At 32.6% G+C, this 20,750-nt stretch overlaps 2 protein-coding genes across 5 annotated transcripts in view; one reads left to right on the top strand and one right to left on the bottom strand.

The window, feature by feature from the left end:
- The window catches only part of Coq8 (ubiquinone biosynthesis protein COQ8, mitochondrial), a 138,245-nt gene extending 117,943 nt beyond the window's left edge, over nucleotides 1-20,302 (bottom strand). For all 4 annotated transcript variants that reach the window (XR_015040219.1, XM_085812963.1, XM_085812962.1 and 1 more), the window contains exons 1-2: nucleotides 20,103-20,302; nucleotides 17,634-17,834 (exon numbers count right to left, since the gene is read on the bottom strand). Coding sequence is in view for 3 of the 4 variants with exons in the window: in XM_085812963.1 (XP_085669089.1) it covers nucleotides 17,634-17,834; nucleotides 20,103-20,147 (246 nt within the window). In the remaining variant the exon portion in view is untranslated. The remainder of the gene's footprint in view (nucleotides 1-17,633; nucleotides 17,835-20,102) is intronic.
- Nucleotides 20,303-20,489: 187 nt separating this feature from the next.
- The window catches only part of LOC118191962 (E3 ubiquitin-protein ligase synoviolin A-like), an 89,597-nt gene continuing 89,336 nt past the window's right edge, over nucleotides 20,490-20,750 (top strand). The window contains exon 1 of the mRNA XM_035362829.2: nucleotides 20,490-20,645. The gene's annotated coding sequence lies outside the window, so the exon portion shown is untranslated. The remainder of the gene's footprint in view (nucleotides 20,646-20,750) is intronic.

The raw sequence follows: 20,750 nt of genomic DNA, 5'->3' as shown, positions 1-20,750 counted from the left end.
TAATCTAGACCAACATGTACAGGATTTAAGACAGGTGTTTTCTTTATTAAATGAGGCCGGTCTAAAAGTTAATGTCGAAAAATGCAAATTTGCAGCCCCTGAATTAAAATATTTAGGTTACAAAATATCGCAAAAAGGGATCGAGACAGATGAATCAAAAATAATCGCGGTACAAAAGTATCCCACTCCAAACACGGCAAAGAAGCTCTCTTCTTTTCTAGGACTTTGTTCATATTATAGGTCCTTTATAAAAGATTTTGCGGCTATCGCTGAGCCATTGTTAAAATTAAAAAGGAAAAAGGCAAGATTCTCGTGGACGGCCGAAGCCAATAGTGCTTTCGAAAAATTAAAACAAGCATTAACGCAAGCCCCTGTGTTGAAATTTCCTGAAAAGGATGAAAATTTAGAAATTTCAGCGGATGCTTCGGATTATGCGGTAGGAGCGGTACTTTCGCAAAATCAGCAGCCAGTAGCATTTTTTAGCCGAACTTTAAATCAAACACAAAGAAACTATTCCGCGACCGAGAGAGAGGCACTTGCAGTTCTGTTAGCAGTGCAAAAGTTCCGAGTCTATTTTGGAAAGGCGCCGATAACAGTATATTCTGATCATGCGGCGGTAACTAGATTGTACTCTGGAAAAAATTTATCCCCAAGGTTAATAAGATGGGCACTCAAGCTGCAAGAATATAATCTGGTAATCAAGCATACCCCCGGAAAGGAAAATATCGTAGCAGATGCCCTGTCACGAATTAAATTAGACGAACAGGGTAATACCGTAAAAGTTGCAATGCTGACAGCGTGTACAATAAATTCCCGAGAAACTGTAATAACCGAACTGGGTAAGGATCCTGAGTTTGGAAGTATTTATGAGTATTTGAAGGATCCTGAAAATTTTAGCCACCAAGATATTGTGGCGATAAGAAATAGGGCGGCCCATTACGAACTAATAGATGGTCTATTATTTTATACAAAAACTACGAATTCCAACAACGAATTTCGACCTGTTATCCCAGCTAGTCTTAGATTAAATATCCTGCAAGAGCTCCATGACAGCCCTTTAGCTTCTCATGCTGGTATTCGAAAAACTACTCAACGCGTACGCGAGGCAGTCTACTTTCCTGAACTGCAAAAGTTAACAAGGGCGTATGTCCAGTCCTGCCCAACATGTCAAGCCGTTAATTATATTAATTTCCGCCCGGCCGGGTTTCTAAATAGTATTAAATCCGAATTTCCAAATGAAATAATCGGCATCGATTTATTGGGCCCTTTCCCAAAAAGTCAGTTAAACAAAAGTCGCTATCTCCTTGTTATAGTTGATCATTTTAGTAAATGGACCGAAATTGTTCCCTTAAAACGAGCCTCCGCGAAATTAGTTACCGATTCTATTTTAAATAAATATATTTTAAAATACGGGGCGCCCCTAAAAGTTATATCGGATAATGGTCCTCAATTTGTAAGTAATATATTTGAAGACATGTGCCAAAAACTGGGCATACGTCATTTAAAAATGGTCCCGTATCGGCCGCAATCAAATATAGCGGAACGGGTCAACAGAAATATAGTGAAAATTATCCGTAGTTATGTTAAAAATTTTCATAAAAGCTGGGATAACTATGTCAATGAATTTGCTTTCGCCCTTAGGACCGCAAAACATGATACAACGGGCAAAACTCCTGCTGAGTTATTTCTAGGCAGAAAGATTATGACACCGTTAGATAAATTATTTTATGTGCAACAAAGAGCCCCAGAATTTAAAATGGGTGATATAGAAAAACTAATTAAGGAAGCAAAGAAGAATACGGAAGTAGCACAAAGAAAACAGAAGCTCTATTATGATTTGAAACGACGGGGAGTAACTTATAAAGTAGGGGATGAAGTACTAAAAATTAAGCATTCACTTTCTTCAGCACCAGAAGATAAAACTGCCAAATTTTTCCCACGCTTTGAAGGACCATATGTTATAGAAAAAATAACTCACGCTGTTGTAGTATTAAAGGCAAGAAATGGCGAAACCTGTTCCGCAAACATTGACCAGATAAAACCATTCTATGACCGTAATAAAATGCAAATCTTTTCAGATCTTTTGCAGGATCCGGTACGGCAGACACCGCAGGTACAAGTTCCAGAGGTGGGAAAACGACAAGTACAAGGGCAAGCCAATGAGAGACAGAAGCAAGTGAAAAGAAAATTGCCCCGCGGAAAAATTGAAGGTACAAAGAAAAAGAAGTCGTTCCACCGTCCAAAAAACAGAGTTCACGAACACCCCCAGAATGAAGAAGGGAGAAGGACGACGTATGTGGAAAAGACCGGGAGAAAGGACGGCAACTATAACCCGGCTGTGAAACGGAAGATTGACTCATCCGACAGAACTCTCCGCAGCAAAAGTCGCCGAACTGCGGAAGGGCCATCAGCGGCGGAGGAAAAAGTACAAGAAAAATTTGAACGGCCAACAACGAGGTCCAAGCAGGATCACGACAGAAGTTTCCCGGTTCCACCAAGACCAGCTGCCTTCAAGCGGCCAAGACCACAAGCAGAGGACAGAAGGAAGATGTTCAAGGGTGGCCGTAGTGGTGAAAAACGGAAGCTTCCAGAGGAAAGCACTGAAGGGCGAGCCCGTACAAGAAGGAGGATCAACCAAGCAACGGTCTGCAGCACCTTTAAAGACTGGGCCCAGAAAAGGATGTCTGAATATTACAAAGATAAGTAAAATTTTGTGTTACTTTACAAACTTAAGTTAATCTTTCATTCTTACTGCAAGTGGCAGATTTGAAGAAGTTTTACCTCATGCGAGGTCTACCTTTATCGCCAAAAGGGCGAGAAATGAGTTGTGACCGATTTTCTTATTATGTTTTTCAATTACTCGCGCGTAAAACTAAAGTTGATGTATAATAGCGTTGTATAAAGACTTAAATTGTATAAATTTTATTTAAAACATTCTAACAAGAAAGAAGTTTTAGTCTGAAAGACTTTTTGAAATGTAGTATTATTTCAATGTAGAAAGAATTGGCACTTGCTTTGAAAAGAATAGAAGTTAACAATGTACTACTAATGTATGTTTTCAAATGTGTAAAATTAACGGCATCTTCATATGTTCTTGTATACATGTGAACTGTTATTTTGAATGTTTAGAAATACCGTGATATGGTAAAAGTGAAAGTAATGTTAAAAAATTTTGTTATTCGTGTGACTGTAAAGATTAAATCATGCTGAATATGTGTTAAAGGTTGAATGATGTAGTTAGGCTCTCTGACGCTACACTTTAGAGTTAGCCACTTTCAGAATAGTACCTCAGGGTCTAGAGTTGAAATTAGGGTGTGTTAAGAGGTCTCGTATGTTGAATTTTAACACGTTAGTGTTTTGATTGTAGGAGGAAGTGTTGAACACATAGACAGAAACACATTCGTGTTTGGTGTTTTTACAACACATGTCAGAGAGCACGGGGAGAGATAATTAAAATAGTCATGAATGAAATAAGAATGTTAAGAAAAGTATATTCTATATGTTATTTACAATGTCATTCTGTAACATTTCATTAAACTAGTTTTCCTTCCAGATCTCTGGAAGGAACCAGAATTGAATAAAGCTCCTGTTTTGATGCAGTACAGATGAAAAAGAAAAAAGATTGTTGTATATTCCGGGAGCTGCTATTGTAACAAATTTCTTTCTTTTAAAATTTTCTAGTTTCTAGCTAAGTTATGTTTGTAAAAGTTTGGCCTCGCGTTAGTTTCTAGAGCTAAAAGTTTTCAACAAGGTCGTTTTAGACCTCAGTTTCAAACTAATTAACTCTGGCGGGAAGTATGTAAGGATCTTAAGTTTTACTAACGTTTATTTTATTTTAAATCTTTACTATCACTTCTTATTTTCTACTTCCGGCCAGAATTATAAGCGTGAAGGAGTTTATGCAAAGTTGTCTGGCGAACGCCAAGTATTTAAGTGTGGCCTTTTTTGCCAAGCAGAAGAGAGGAAGCCGTGAGTTCGAAGCAGGCCGCTTACCTTAGAAGTTACGCAGTTGCTACTTTGCCTTCCAGGCCAGAGGTTTTAATCCTCTTGATAAATTAAACGTATTGTAGTGTTCACAGTCTCTGTGCTACATACGCTTTCTGTTATTATAAGGCCAATCTTATTCTAAAGTTAAATTAGAGTTTAGTTTTATTTTGATATCTTTTAAGTTAGACCCCGAGTGGAGGGTCATTGTATTCCGAAGTACGGAAGTCATTGTATATAAAGAAAAAAAATAAAGGGTTTTGTATACCCTTCGTCTGTATCCTGTCTACTTACTACAATTAGTGAACATAGCTTTAGTAAGCTCTCTGTTCTAGTCAGGTCATTGTATGTTTCCGAAGAAGGTTAGAAGAAACATTGAACCTGATACATTTACTTATTAAATATCATGTTCTTCACACCTAAACCATAAAATTCAGTTCAGCAGCAATATCGCAAAAGAATTTAAAAATGAACATATCTTTAAAATTTCTGATACACAGTCTCACGCGCAGGAGATAAAAATGTTTTTTCCCCCATACTGTGTTGCCATTGCTAGTTTGAAATCATTGAGTTGATTAATCAAAAATTTGTTAAAGTTTTACAAAATATGAAATAGCTAATAAAACAATTTCAAATTCTGGCTTCCAGAAGCCCATATTGATGTGGAAACGTACGTTATTAAAAACTGGATGGCTCTAGGTACCATTGTTTTATCACAATGCAAGAAACATACATACATTTATGCAGATTCTTCATTATTTAATTTCTTTATATATAATACAGGCTTGTAATATTTGATAGCAACAGTTTGAAAAGTGAACCAACATTTAAAGTTTTCATTGCAATATGCTAAAACGAAATTATTAGCCCTCTGGGCTCATAAATATAAAGATATAAATTATTAAATTAATTATAAATAGCTAAATAAAAGAAATATCAGATTTCGCCTCATTTGATGCTCCGACTGGACTTAAATTTCAAACAAAAACTAAGAAATTAGCTCAGTCAGTACCCCAACTGAATTTAGACCCTAAATATATAGTACAATACACAATTTTAATTGGTGGTGTACTTCTTTTCCAACACACCAGTAGAAAAAAGTAAAACTATTAAAGCGTCACTGATGAAAATAGAGAAGGCTAGACACAATATGAGAGTATGGAAAGAAATTTTAATACAGAATTGTAGCTTTGAAAACAGAGAAGAGTCAAGCGCTTTCTGACTCTGCCAAGACAATTCTAGCTGCCCTGCCAATATAATTCTAGCTGTCAAGCAGAATGTGACTGGACAAAAAAATTTCACCTGAATCCAATCCAATGATAACATGCGAACAAATGTAAGGTCTGCATAAGTGACAATTTTTGCCCCCCAAATTTCATTACCTAGTTCAAGTCTGTAGGAGCTCTGCAATGAGAGGACACTATCACTGAATATGGAAGACCAAGGTAATCACTGTTAATACTTTTTGGAAACAAAATATTTTACCCGCTTTCATAAATTTATTGCACTACCTGGAACTTTGACACGTGACCACACTTTGACATGTGGATGGGGCTTTTCTTTCCTTAAAAGTTTTGCCATCAAAATGTTTGTTTTGAAGAGAAAAAAAGGCATAAATTAGAATGATATAATCAATTTTAGAGGCATATTTATTTTTAAAATAAAATTTGTCTGCTGAAACTCTGCTTCTCTTACATAAAAGAAGTACTGCAGCCCTTTTGTTTAGCATTCTGGTAAGTTCCAGCTAGAATTATGATTTATCTCATAAACTGAGAAGTATCAAAGCCAGGTTCCGGTGGGCTCTGGCACAGTTTAAGCTCTGCTTATGAAGAACAATAAATGCCACACTACACGAATGTATGCTCATCCATACTAGAGGAGCCTACAACAGGCACTCTTTACCTATATGGTTTACACATGTATTAATGACGAGTTGGATAAACCATATTAATTAATTTGCTATTAATTAACAAACTATTAAATATGAGCTTATTGTGCAGGAAGAATAGCTGATTGAGGCTAACTCAGATTATGCTTATGTTAAACTTCCAAATGGTCCTGAAACCAATGTTTCAACAAAGGAAATACATGCCCAGGATACAGGTTAGATGAGAACCAGCAACTTTCAAATTCTTTTGCTTAACAGAATGAAGATTTGGATACTGCAGCTCCTGAACCCATATAAAATAAATGTAAGAAAATTAATAGAAGATTATTCCCAAAGCAGTGATTTACCATGCCCTAGCAGATCTGAGGCAAGCAGTATCAAAATTATACGACATGGAATGGCAACAGTTACTCTTTGTTTATACGATGTTCTCACAACGTGTCATTTAGTGTTCTGTTTTATGTGTAGTTTCTGTCAAATAAAGTTTTATTTGAGCTCATTAAAAAAATTATTTACAGCAATGATAATGATGGTCCCCTTAAATATATATTTGGTACTTTCATACTATCGCTACCATCTTAGTAGAAGTAGCCAAATTTACAGAAAGTGCCAAACTCTGGCAACCATGCTCATAATAACCATTTTTCTAGCAACCATGCTCATAACCATTTTTCTAGCAACCATGCTCATAACAGTTGTTTCAGTCAAGTACCAATGTTATTTTCATATGCGTTCTATTTTGTTGTATTCCAAGTTCCAACAGTTTCTATACAGAAATCATGATAATTTTTTGCCTTAGTTTTATAATCTGAGCTTGTGGAATTCGCCAGCAACGGAAGAAACTACGGTAAAATTTCGGCAGTAATATAAGTTTGCTGAAAATTTTCCAAAGGGAAAATAATATAAATTATTTAATAAATGTGTTTTCTAGATAACCGCTGTTGCCAAAGGTTGCACAAAGATGAGTCTCGGCAGTTCTCTGATGCTTTCTTAAGTGAAGAGTGAAGACAGATCGCCGTGTACTTCAAGAGAATAATGGGGGAAAAAATGCAGAAAGATTCAAAAAAGAATGTAACTGTTTTTTTTAATGTATGATATAGTCCTTATTTAATAATTAAATTTGTATTTTAAATTGCTAAAGTATGTTTTCATTTCTTAAGTAGATTTTGTTTACCAAACTTATAAATATCGATAGTTTGGAAATCTTTCTAAAAAGGAAGGCACGAAAACCACCAACTTGCACATGCTAAGTAACATTTATGTTTTCACCCATAAAAAATCGCCAAATTGCACCAGGGTGGTTGCGACAGCATGCAAGTATCCTATATTTAAATAGAAAAGATAAAGCAACAAGCTAGAAATACATCAACAATTAATTTGTGAACTAGAATTTGCTAATAGAGGATATTTTCTATAAAAGCAGTTTGTTTGTGATCAGCTAAGAATTTTAACAATGACATACATAGGCTGACCACTTCTTAATGCAACTGAAAAATATAATGCAAAAATAACTGTTTTATAAATTAGAAAAACAAGTAAATATTTCAGCAGTTAATTTTTTTTTTTAAACTATGAAGCCTCTACTCAAAGGAATATAGTTCTTTTAATTAACTGTGTCATAATTTTATCACAAATTTGGAACAATTTATTTGAGTTAAACTAGGATTAAAAATGTACTTAAAAGATTTTTCTATGACTCACTTTGTCCAGAGATTTAGCCAAATCAACTGTGTAAGTGGCAGAGTATAAACTGGAAGGAAGCATCTTACATGTATGGCTTGGTAATAGATAGACTTTTGAATGTTTAACCGGTTGTTGCATATCCAGAATAACCACTGCTTGATTGAGGCAGTTGATGGACATAAGTTTATTTTGGAAAAATAATTTGGCTTACATTTATATTGTCTGGCCCATGGATACTGTAGCTTTGATTAAAAATACTTAAATTGTTAAATAATTAAATTAAAACTACCTGTATTGTAGCTATCTAAATTGCACATCCCATTAATTGCTATAAAGGCTAGACTTATTTTTCTTTTGTAATTCTATATTTAAGCACTCACAAGTGCTGACATAAACTAAAGTTTTCATGTCGTCTGTGTGTTTCTTAGTTTGTGGTCTGTTTGTTCCAGAAGTAGTTTAAACTACAGTCTGTAGAGTCATTAAGTTATTTTGAAGCAGGAGACATGGAAAATGTGCAATGCCCTTGCTAGGACTCGAACCTGGACCTCTTGAATATGTGCAGAGTGTGCTATAAAGGGGTGCTGGAATGAGGGAGAAAATACCTTATATATTCCCACTTTTAAAGGGCGATTGGGGATTAGGAGACCCAGGTGCCAAATCCTGGTGGTGGTGAATTTATGACCACCAACTTTTAATCGGGCTCCATTGTAGGATCATTGGGTTATTTTGAAGCAGAAGATGTAGATCATGTGCAATAGCCTCACTGGGGCTCAAACCTGGATCTCTCGAATACACGCCGAATGTGCTACTGTTACACCATGAAGGCTTGCTGGAAGAAGGTAGAAAATACTTTTAGTCAATAATTTATATGACAGCCTAAACATAATATTGAGAGGTTACAGCTGAATTTTGATTTGTACACCTAAAATGTAATATTTGTCCAGTGGAATTCTCTCAACATAGACAAAATTTAAGACATTAATGGGATAAATTGTGCATAAAAGCCCTTTAACTACAATGTGCTAATAATGGAAACACATTCACAAAACTAAAATACTATATAAAAATTATACTCTACAAAATACTATATAACTTAACTACTATATAATACTATGTAATTTAAATCAGTTGCTAATTTGAGGATTTAGATAAAAGTTCTTTTTTTTTGGAAAAATGTAAATTTTTAAAATAAAGTTGAAATAAAGTCTAACTAAACATATTTATCCAGTGATTTGATTTAGATAAAGCAAATTTTCCTTTCAACATTTTTAACAAAGACATAAATAAAGAAATAAAAAGATGAGGAATAGTTTTACATAAAATTAGCTAGAAACAAGAATACAGATATTTAATTTCTTACAATATCAATTATTTAGTATTAAAGGCATAGCTATTTAGCTGGCTACAAACATTCTGAAAATGGTTTGAAAACATAGAACATAAATGAATATTCTTAACCTTCTTTTCGCATAGTATTTAAACTAATTTTAAAAAATGCATGATTAAATATCTTCTCATGAAACTGCTGCAGACTGATGGTGGAGTTTATAAAATCAATGAAATAACTTAGGTTTAAGACTCTTAATAATTTTGGTCATGCAAGTCCTTTTTATGAAAAAAATAAACATTATGTCTATTGTCTACAAACAAAATTTCAAATACTTAAATCATTACTTATCCCACTGAAGGTTATTTTAAAGAACACCTGCAAAACTGATCCCGAGAGAATTTTTTAAATTATATGGTATAAAAAGCACTTTTCCCGATGAAAACGCATAAGTGTAAATATCAGTGTTAGAGGCATACAAGTTGAATTTAAATGAAAAATTCTTAATCTTAGCATACATATGAAAGAGAATTTAAAATGCATACTCATATATTCAATGTTGTTAATGTAAAAAGTATGTATTAGACATTTATATTTAAAAACTGATTTGCACGATTATCTTTCATCTTTGCTGACAGTCATTCAAATTATAGTTTTAATTAATGGTTACATAACACAAATATGATGCATAAAAGAACATTTTAATTACGTACATAACATAAATATCTTTATTTGAATCATTTGGCTGTGAAAAACATTTGTTAAATTTACAAATTTTTATTAAAAACATTTAATGACCAAAAATGACAAAGTCTGAAAGCATACTTTTTTTGATTAATTTCTGAAGTTGGGACCACAAGTCTCTAAATAAATATTCAAGATATATTAAATCAAGGGAATTCAACCAGAGGGAATCACCCAAGGAGAGACTTTCACAGTTTAAGGGGAAGGATGCAGTCACTCTTTTATTTGGCTGTTAATTATTTAGTTTTACTTTATGAATACAAAAAACTACTCTTATTCAAATTTTGCTGTTTATCAACATTTTCCCCACTTTTTGTTGTGTAATTTATAAAGCATGCCAGAAAATAAGCTAAATCTAAATAAATGTACATTGCAAAAAAAAAAAAAAAAAAAAGCGACAGTTCTATATTTCCCGTTTTACTGGACCGATTGACAAAATTCAAACTGCATTCTTCATGTCTCGAAAGCGCAACTTAGGATATATATTAGATTTATATATAGCGCTATTCTAACATAGGTATTTTGACACAAAATCGTAGTTTTTAAAAAATTAACTCCTCAATGTTAATTGAATTTGGCATATATTTATTAATATCTCTTTTTTTATTAAACGTTTTTGATTTTTCCTTTCACATTTCAAAATTTAAGTTTCCAAAACAAATTCACTCATTTTTGGTGTTTTATTTTTAAAATTTCTACTTTTAAATCATTTTTATAAATTTTTTGAAAAAAATTTTTGAATTGTAACCTATAAAATTTTTACCATCATCGTAAAGTAGGTGTAGTTCTGAGCATACCTGAAAAAAATTAGAGATTTTTATTCAAAATTTTCTAAGATATACACGAATTTACATATTTTCGCAGTTTGAAATTTGGCATCTTTTTTTTGAGCGGTAATAACACCAAATGTGGTTTTTGGATTTTGTTACAGTGAATTGCCACAGCTATTTTTAACCTTAAATTTCAAATAATTTTTTAAAAAGGATTAATTATATGAATGTAATTATATGAATTATATGGATTAATTTTGTAAGAGTAAATTTTTACCTTCGCCGTGTAATCGTATGCTACTTTGCTTTAATTCCATTTAAATTGAGTTGTCTAAAACTGAGAAAGTTCGTTTCATGTTTATTTTCACAATGTTTTTAAGCATACAGGACATTGACAGTTTGGGTCATGTCCCAGCTTTAAATATATATATATATAAATTTTTACATTAATTCTTTTAGAAACAATGTTTTAAATAGTAATTTTGTCTCGTGTAGTAGATTATATAAAAAAATATTCTTTAATATAAAATTATTAGGCTTAAAAACTCTAAAAAATATGATTTAGACTGTTTGCACCCGATATAAAAATTGTGCCACTCCATGGTACAGGAAAAGTGCTGTTGGAGTGGTTTATTTCTTTTTTATCTAACAAAAATCTTTTGATTCAAATAATTATCCTTTGGACTTTACTTTAAACTTGCATTTGATGCAACTGATACTTAAAAAAAATTGACAGGAATATAAAATTTATGGAAGTGTAACAATTGAAAAATCTTAAATTTCTTATGTCAGCACTGAAAACAAATGTAGAAGTAATGAAGGAAATTGGGGGTAGGGGAAGCAAAAATTTAAAGGGGAATCTACTTCACAAAGAGAAAACACTTGGACGTGCATACCAGCAAATAGCAGCAATTGAGTTAACAGAAAGCAAAAACCATATCATTGCAGATTAAATTAAAGAGAGACTGGTTTGCGATTATATAGTTGTAAAAATTTAAATTACATCATAGAACATCATATCGTATCATAAACGGAATATCCCATGATTTCTCAGTCGAATTATTTGAAGATTCAGGAAACATCACTGGATAATTCCCGCTCCCACCTCCTTAGCTTGCATTCGTGGTGTAGTGGTCTGCATGCTCGGTGCGTATTCGAGAGGTCCGTGGTTCGATTCCCAGCAAGGACATTGCTCAGTTTTCATTTCCTCTACTTGCCCCCCCAAAAATACCTAATGTCTCTACAGTGGCACCCGAACTAAAAGGTGGTGAATGATGATTCTTCACCACCAGGATTTGGCGACTGGGTCCCCTAATTCCCAATAGCTCTTTAAGAGAGGAGTATATAAGGTATTTCTCCCGCCTTCTTAGTGTAGTGGTCTGTACGCTCGGCGCGTATTCGAGAGGTCGTAGTTTGATTCCCGGCGAGGGCATTGCTCTTTTTCAAGTCTCCTGCTTCCAAAAATCCCAATGTCTCTAAAACGTATATAGATATTATCTAAAGACGCTTGCCCTTTTGATGAAACTAGTCTTTCCTTTCATCTCATGCCTTCTAAATCCTTAGCCACTAAAGACTGATAAAGGCTCTGACCAAATACTGATGAAATGAATTGAATTGGATTATTAACCCTTTGCACTCGAGTGGTGCCTCTCAGGCACCACTGCATGTGATGCGATAACTCGAGCGGTGCCCGAGAGGCACCATTCGAATCGATGTGCCTATTTGTGTTTGACCAAAGGAATATCCCTTGAGAGATCTACTTGGCCTTTTGCAGATCATATTACAAGGTGTCTGAATAGCTATAAGGATGTCTTATCTCAAATAAAGGTTGTCTTTGCAATGCTTATGCGATTAAATGTCTTATCTCAAAAATACTTGCGACCGCAGGTAGGACTCTGTCTTCGACATCAGTTCAAACTCAACCTTCTTGCCGATCGCAGTATTTCTTTCAAAGTTACTGAGCCCAATAAGTATGGAACACGACGAAGTTACTTCTAGCGAAGACGAGTTTAATTTTTCGGCAATAAGAAATGAAATTACATCACTACATAGACAGCTTGCCCATGAGAACGAAGACAAAAGTGATAAAGATAGTGACGATGTTAGAGGAGCAAGAAGACGAAAAATCCGAATAATCGATAGTGAATCTGGAAGCCAAAGTGATTGTACAGAAGAGACTGAACCTTCAGAATGGACAGTGTGCACAGAAAAGCGCCTCGAGCGCAAAGGGTTAAATTACGGCAAAGCAGGGCTATCTGCCTAAAAGGAAGAATGCCATCATGAAGAACTTTCTACAGGAAACCAGCTGGCATACACGTTACAATGAGAAAAATCCCGAAAACGCCCATGCAACCAGCCTGTTCGCCGGGATTCGAACCCTGCAGCGAACTACCAGTGTTCAGCAACTTTGCCGCTTGGGCATTTGTGGGCCTTTATGAAATGGAAGGCGATTATTTAAAATGAATTATTACTTTATTTAAAATGAATGTCAGAAATACGAAGATGTTTCGAAAAGTTGGATGCTTTTTAACCCATTAGCCGCTGGTGTTGCGTTGACGCAACGGTCAAAATAAATGCGTATATAAATATAACTACCTAAGATATTTTATACCAGCAGATGATTTTGTGTAGGGAATATTATGAAGATTATTTCTGTAAAAAAATATTTGTCTTCAACAATTATTTTGTTTATAATATTTAATCTCATACTTTAAGCAAAATTTTCGACTGGGTATTTTTGCTCAAAATATTTAATGAAAGGATCGCCGTCTTTAAGAGTGATCTATTTTTAGTCAAGGTCACCGTTTATCCGAACATTACATCAGTCAGATGTTTATATTTGTGTTGGGAAGGAAGGGAAAACAGGTGTTGCACTGACGCAACGTCAGCAGGAAACGAGTAGTCAATCTCTTTTTTCACTCATTCCTTTCGATGTTCTGTTTCATGTTCTGGTTGTTTAAAAATGCCTAGAACGAGGTATCTTACATTAGAAGCAGCCCTTCAAAGATATTTTGATGAAGAAACAGATGATGATAATGTCAATAATGACCAGAATGAAACTGATATTGTTGTTGTTCCCCCACAAATCGCAGAAGCTAGTGGCGAAGAAGAAAGGAATGGCAATGTTTTAAATAATGATTTAATAATGAAATAAATGTATTGGATATTTTACCAAATGATACTGCTGGGGAAGTTGAAATTCATGTAAGAAGTAAGTTTCAGCCTTCTAAAAGCAGTTATAGTCATACTAAAAGGTTTGAAAAGCAGAAGACTGAAATCTTGAAGTGGATAAAAAAGGAACTGTTAGTTATGTCTCAGGAAGAACACGAAGAAAGAGATAGAAGGGAAATTATAAAAGACAAAATACAAGGTAAAATTAGTGCACAGATTTTTGATTTTCTTCTTGGTTTAGACATTTACTCTCTTCTCGTTGAACAGACAAATATATACACTCAGCAAGGGAAAAAAAAAAAAAAAAAAAAGGCAGCCCAGAATTTATTGCATCTGAAGCCTATATGAGAAGATTTTTTGGAATATTACTGCTTACAGGATATCATTCTTTACCTCAAGAAAAAATGTATTGGACATTTCTGTTCCTGTTGTACGAGAATCAATAACATGTTTGCAGTACAGGAATATGAAGCAGAATTTGCATTTGACAATAGTCAAATTGACAATACTGATAAATTATATGAGGTAAGACTGTATCTAAACTTACTAAATATCACCACTTTTTAGTACTGGAAATATAAAGTGTCTTTTAGATTTCAGGCGCGAGAATGCATTATTCCTTTTGCAAACTCCTATTGAGAATGTAGAAATTAGCCTGAAATAGATCAGCAACAGGAAGACCTAGTAAATTCAGCATTCAAAAACTATTGCATGGAGATGGTACATATTCTGGTTGATCTTTGAATTATGGTAACTTGGCGATTTTTTGGCAAAAATTTGGCGACCAACTCTGCTACAGCAACCCTCTATTTTTTTCGTCGCCATTTTGTCTTCATGAAGTAAAGACATGTTTCTTTTCGGTAGATCTTTGGATTATGGTAACTTGGCGATTTTTTGGCAGCCAACTCTGCTACATCAACCCTCTATTTTTTTTTCCGTCGCCATTTTGTCTTCATGAAGTAAAGACATGTTTCTTTTCTTTTTATTTACTGAACACTTTTTCCAACAATTTACTAGCCGAATTACACTCGTTCGTTGCCTACATTGTGCCATTCGTAGATGTTTTTTTAAGTTAAAATATGTCGCTGTGTACATGGATTCTTGTCTATATTTCGAACTTTAAGCCTAAAATGTCTCCAAAAACGCGGTTTTCGAACATGCAAAAACTATGTTTTGAACACACGATTTAAGCTAAAAATCCGAAACAAAAACAAAAAATTTAGATAGCAAAAACGTAAAGTTTCTAACCAAAAATATTTGACAAGAATCGATGTACACAGCAACATGTTTTAACTTAAAAAAACATCTATGAATGGCACAATGTAGGCAACGAACGAATCTACGAACTATGCACACCTCGCTTTAATAAATTACCATAAGGTTGCCCTAAGTAGGGTAAACAAAATAATATAAAAAACTGTATTAAAAATTATCTGTAATTAATAAAATGTACATTTTCTTTCTATTCATACTTTTTTACTCAAACTTACAAATCGCGCCAACCTAGATGCGATAATACGTAAGTACCATCATTGCTAATAACAATTTTCCAATAATATCATATTAATTTATTTACTCCTTACATTTAGAACAATGCATAAAAATAATATCCTCAAATGATTAAAAATACTAACTTACCTAATCTTCAGAATCTTCATTACGTGGCACGTGCACTTCCACTATTTCACACAACACACAATGAAGCTTAATACAAAATAATATAGTACTACAGTTTTCCAAATTCCCCCCCTTTTCCGATTAAAGAACTGTAATTCGTCCATTAATGTCACATGACATATCTCATGATCTCTCATTTCCCTCACATAAAATAATGCGTAATCGAAAATGAGTACTTCTCACATTATTACCAAAGTCCTAGGTAGTAACCTTTATAACCTCCAAAATGTTGCCAAACTACCAGTTACCATATTCCAAAGATCAGCTCATATTTTATCGAAAAGTTCGTTGATAACAAAAGACTTTGTTGTAAAGAGTACCATAGCCAGAATGTTTATAGATGCAAAGTATGTAATGTAGCTTTACATCACGATCGTAATCAAGCTTTTCATGCTTGAATCTTTCAATTGAAATAATCTGTATTTCTAAAAGAAATACAATGTATATTTTAATATTAAATTAATTACAAGTAAAGTGATTTGTAGATTTATAAAACGTTATACAGCTAAAAAGTAATCCTGCGCTCCACTCAAAATAAACATCACGAGAGTACAATCCTACTCACTAAACGTCCGTAGTCTTATTCTGCTGATGTTGCACGAACGTAACACTTGTGTTTTGCACAGGTAAGAGCATTTTTTTTTTATTTTCAATGTAAACTTATGTTATAAATGCTTAATTTACTATTTGTTATTTTTTTCATAAGAAAACAAACATTCCTTGTAGTTTTGGAAGTTAATGGGTTAATATACTTGCAGAATGCCCGAAGAAAAATAGCAAGCCATTAAGGAGAAAAAAATTAATTTTTGAATATAATTTTTTTTAATTTAAAACTTTTCAATCTTATGATATTTGATTTTTGTGATTTCAAAAATAAAATATTTAACTAAAATATGAATAACATTTTAAGAAACTTAATATAGAATGATAAAATTGTGCAAAGCAATGAGCAAGATGTTAAAACTATATAATGTATGTCTCCCGCCTTCTTAGCGACCCTTCGTGGTATAGTGGTCAGCACACTCAGTGCGTAAATTTGATTTCCGGGGAAGGCGTTGCTAAGTTTTCATCTCCTCTGCTTCTAAAAAATACCTAATGTCTCTACAGCTATTTAAAGCAATATATGCAAGTCATTCTAAGTTAAAATGTCGGTTATACATTTTTCTCATTTATATATTTTTTCCAAACGGAACATTGAAACACGTGTTAACTGTGCTTTACTGTATTTTCTCTTTTAATATATTCAGTTTTCAGATGCATCGCAGTCTGGGACACAAAGTGTTCTTCTGAAAGAAACGCAATTTAATTAAATAAAATAAAATCCTGGAAAATTTATATTAATAAATATATTTAAAATTCTCAGTTCGAATGAATAAATAGAAAATTTTAAAACAATTATCTGAAGAGACAATGCAACACAAACAATTAAAATAAAAGTATAAAAATTATCTAAAATAATAACTATGACAAAATATATATATAAAAAAAACTATTTGAAAAAAAAAATAAACGATGCACCTTTATTTATGCAGTTTGAATAGGTAAACAGAAATTTTTAAAACGGTTATTCATAAAACAACCATGCAACTTAAACAATTAAAATAAAATTCGAAAAAGAAAACATTACTTTAAATAATAACAGTTATAATTAAAAATAACATATAAAGAATATTATTTGAAAAAAAAGGAACGATTGTGACTTTTTTTCCCTCTCACAGGAAAGCAAACTAGGTTGCCATATATTAAGAAGTTCGCCAAGTGAACTATTCTCGGCACAAACTGAAAAAAAAAAAGGCGCCAGTATAAATTTGTGAATTTCTCTGTAAATTTCACTCCAAATTTTACAAAATTTCATATTTAGACGTAATTTGAGTCGTAGAATCGAAATATATAAAAAAATTGGTATGTTATTTCAGAAAAAGTCCGATTTTTGTGTTAAAATACCTATGTTAGAATAGTGCTATATATAAATCTAATATAAATCCTAAGTCGCACTTTCGAGACATGAAGAACGCAATTTGAATTTTGTCAATTGGCCCAGTAGAACGGAAGATATAGAACTGTCCTTTTTTTTTTTTTTTTTTTTTTTTTTTGAGCAGTATACATATGTATTTTTCGGTTTTTGGAAAGGAGGGAGGGGGGACGATGTAGCAATGGTGAAATGGACGCATGGGGCAAAAAAAGGTCGAGAACCTCTGTAATAAATCATATAATCTTTCTGAAATACATATCATAAGAGATTTAAAATAAGTAAGGCAAATTTAAATTCCTATTTTATACACATATGAAGAACAAGTTCGAGAAAAAAATGTAAATATATCCACATAACTCTAAACCCTGTATTTTCTATAACAAATAACCTAACAAAAATAAAAACTTGATTACTTACATTTCCTTTTCCAGAAGAGACTATGATATCACTGAATGTTTCTTCCACTGTGGTAGCAACTGATTTTGCAAGGGTATTGACAGTTGAATTTCTCCATACTTTATTGATTTCTGTTTCATTGATTCTGATTAATGCTCGAGTCACTGTCTCCAAACCATTTAAAATAATAGTTAAATCTGATGGCTTCATGATTTTTATACTCTGCATATAAAGGAAAATTGAAATATAAGTATATTGCATATTTCTTACACACATTTTATGATATATTACAAAATATTAAAAAAAAAATACTTATGTGTTATTACAACCACCTTACTAGAAGTTACCAGATTTTTAGCATGTGCCAAATGCTGGCAATCATACTCATAACAATCCTTCAGTCACACAACAAATACCATTTTTGTAGGCATTTTTTTTATTTTTTATTATACTCCTCTGACAACCATGCTCTTAACAATCTTTCAAACAAGCAATGTCCCCATTTTCATATGTATTCTTTTTACTGTATTCCGAGTTTCAAAGGTTTTTATAGACAAATCATCATATTTTTTGTCTTCAAATTAATTTTAAAACAGTGCTTCCAGAATTTGTCAGCAATGGAAGAAGCCGCGATAAAAAAGTTTTGCTGGAATATAATATTTTGCCACAAACACTAAAGGGATCAATGGTAAGTTTGGTAGATACTCGGTGTGCAATTCTCTATTTTTTTATAGCAGAAACAAATTGCTGTATATATGGAAAAAAGAGCAGTACTAAATTAGACAAGGATTTGCAAAAAAAATTACGTGTTTTATTTTTTAAATTTATTATATAATCCTTAATTAATAGTCAAATTGCCTCTAGTATAGAATTGGGTCCTCTTCGATTGGTGAGAAATTCGGTTCAATTTTGGTGATGAAACCCTATTTCTGGTTACCCTGATAGTTTTAACTTGGTTTTAGCTTCCTGATTTTTTAAAAATGAAAATAGTTCGATGTGTACATGATCAAAGTCAAGGCAGTGCACAATGCTGAGTTTGTGCAATTCTCTGATTGTTTTTTAAGTGAAAATAGATTGATGTGTACATGGATACCAGGTTTATGCAATTCTCTGACTTCTTATTTTGGTTTTGTGTAGCGGCCATCTTGAAATTGGATCTTCCTGGTGCCGATCTTGGCGTAAAAAAAGAATCGCCTAAAAAACAAGGGGCACCCTATTGTAAACTTTTACCCTAAAATTTGTACTTCGAAATGTTTTCCTTGTATACTTACAATAAACATCCATCATTTAAGAATGTTTAAAAAAAAATTATCATGAAAATTGCCAACTTGCACTCTAAGTAATTTTTACTTTTTCACCAGTCAAAGATTACCATACTGTGCCAAGGTGGTTGCATTAATATGCAAGTAACAAAAAAAATTATGACTAAGGATTATTAATAAAAAATAATATGATATTGAGACAATAAGTATTTTCATTTTACAAGCAGACTTCCTGTTAAAAATTATTAAATAATATATTTACACCATTAAGTTTTATCTGCTTTTGGTATAGATCAGGGCTTCTTAAGCTTTGTTCAGTCGCAACCCCTTTTTATCACCGAGAGTTTTTTGCGACCTCAGGACCCCATAAAACTTACGAAAATTTTGTGGCACTCCATAAGCATTGCGCAGATCCGACACCCCCGTGAGTGAAACTGTCAATTTTTTTCATTTTTACTTAACATACTATTGCAGTTTTAGGTCACTAATTTCTAATTTTAAGACATAGAACAATGTGAAAATTTTAAATAAGTAACAGATGAAATAACACCGTCAAGTTCAAAGGAAGGAAAATGAACATTTATATTACAAAAAGAATACTTAGAAACATTTTTTTTTTCTTTGTATGCATTGTCTTATCATTATCTATTTTCAGATACATTATGTAAAAATATTTGGTAATTGTAAAATTATTCTAATAAATTAAAGAAATATCAAAACTGCTAAAATTTTTGGCGACCCCTTGCTGCAGGTCCCGTGACCCACACTTTAAGAAATTCTGGTAAAGATGGAATTAAAATCAATTTAAATGCGCAAATGTCAACGACAATTCCTCCATACATATTAATAGCAAACACTTATATTACACATTTTTTTTTTATCACATACAATTTTCTGAAAAATGTTTTAAAAAAGGAAAAAAGTAGAAAAATATAATACTCCTAAAAAATACAGCGATTTATCACGAGATATTTAATAAAATATTTAGCATCTACTTCTGTAACCTGAATACACACGTTCCTAAAATATTCAGAAGATTGAGACGGAAAATTTCAAATGCATATTTAAATTAAAACAAAATTTAACAAATAAAGCAACGTTCAATGTTTAAATTTACTAAAAAAGTTTAAAAACTTTTCCACAGTGAATGCAAAAAGTACAACGAAATTTCATGAATTTTCCTTGAAACGAAAATAAATTTATAAAGTGTAATTTTTAAAACTATTACCAAAATGATGATTTCATTTCGAAAGTATTTCAGAGTATTATGCATCAACAAAAACGCTTCAAGAATTTACTTGCATTACAGCAGCACAGCTTAATACACTTTATATTTCAGTTATAGCACCAGATCTTAACCTCAAAGTCAGTTACATAATAATAAAACATTCATAGGTTCAATGAATGTAAGCACGCAGAAGCAGCAGATTCTAGCAGACCGCTTTACAGCTGAAGTTGAAGTGTTTTCTCTAATTTTTTCCCATATATTTAGAAAACGGTAAACTACCTGAAGGATGTAATTTATGAACTCAAGTTTTCGATTTGAATTAAAATATCTACAGTATGCCTGAATTTTTTCGCCTTTAATTATATTTATCAATAAATCAGCTAAAACGTAAAGGTGTACTTGAATACGTAACCTCTAACTGTTGTTACACGTCGAATTTCAACTTCGGTACAGAGACGACAGACTTTTGATGTTTCTATTGATGACTCGAGTTAAAATATAAGATAAGTTTTGGTGAATTTGTAGTTCTGATATATAATACTTGTAAGTAGTTGGGAGTTTCTGATAACCTAAGTTTAAATTCATTATAGTTTCTTTCATTAGCATGTAAATTTTTTTGCAATTATATTTTAGTAATATCACAAATTT

Source organism: Stegodyphus dumicola, chromosome 3, assembly GCF_044657685.1.
Source record: "Stegodyphus dumicola isolate Sdum_Otavi_A_Nest chromosome 3, ASM4465768v1".
Classification (NCBI taxonomy): Eukaryota; Metazoa; Arthropoda; class Arachnida; order Araneae; family Eresidae; genus Stegodyphus; species Stegodyphus dumicola.
Note: the sequence above shows the minus strand (reverse complement) of the source record. Positions and strands in the feature narration are given on the sequence as shown.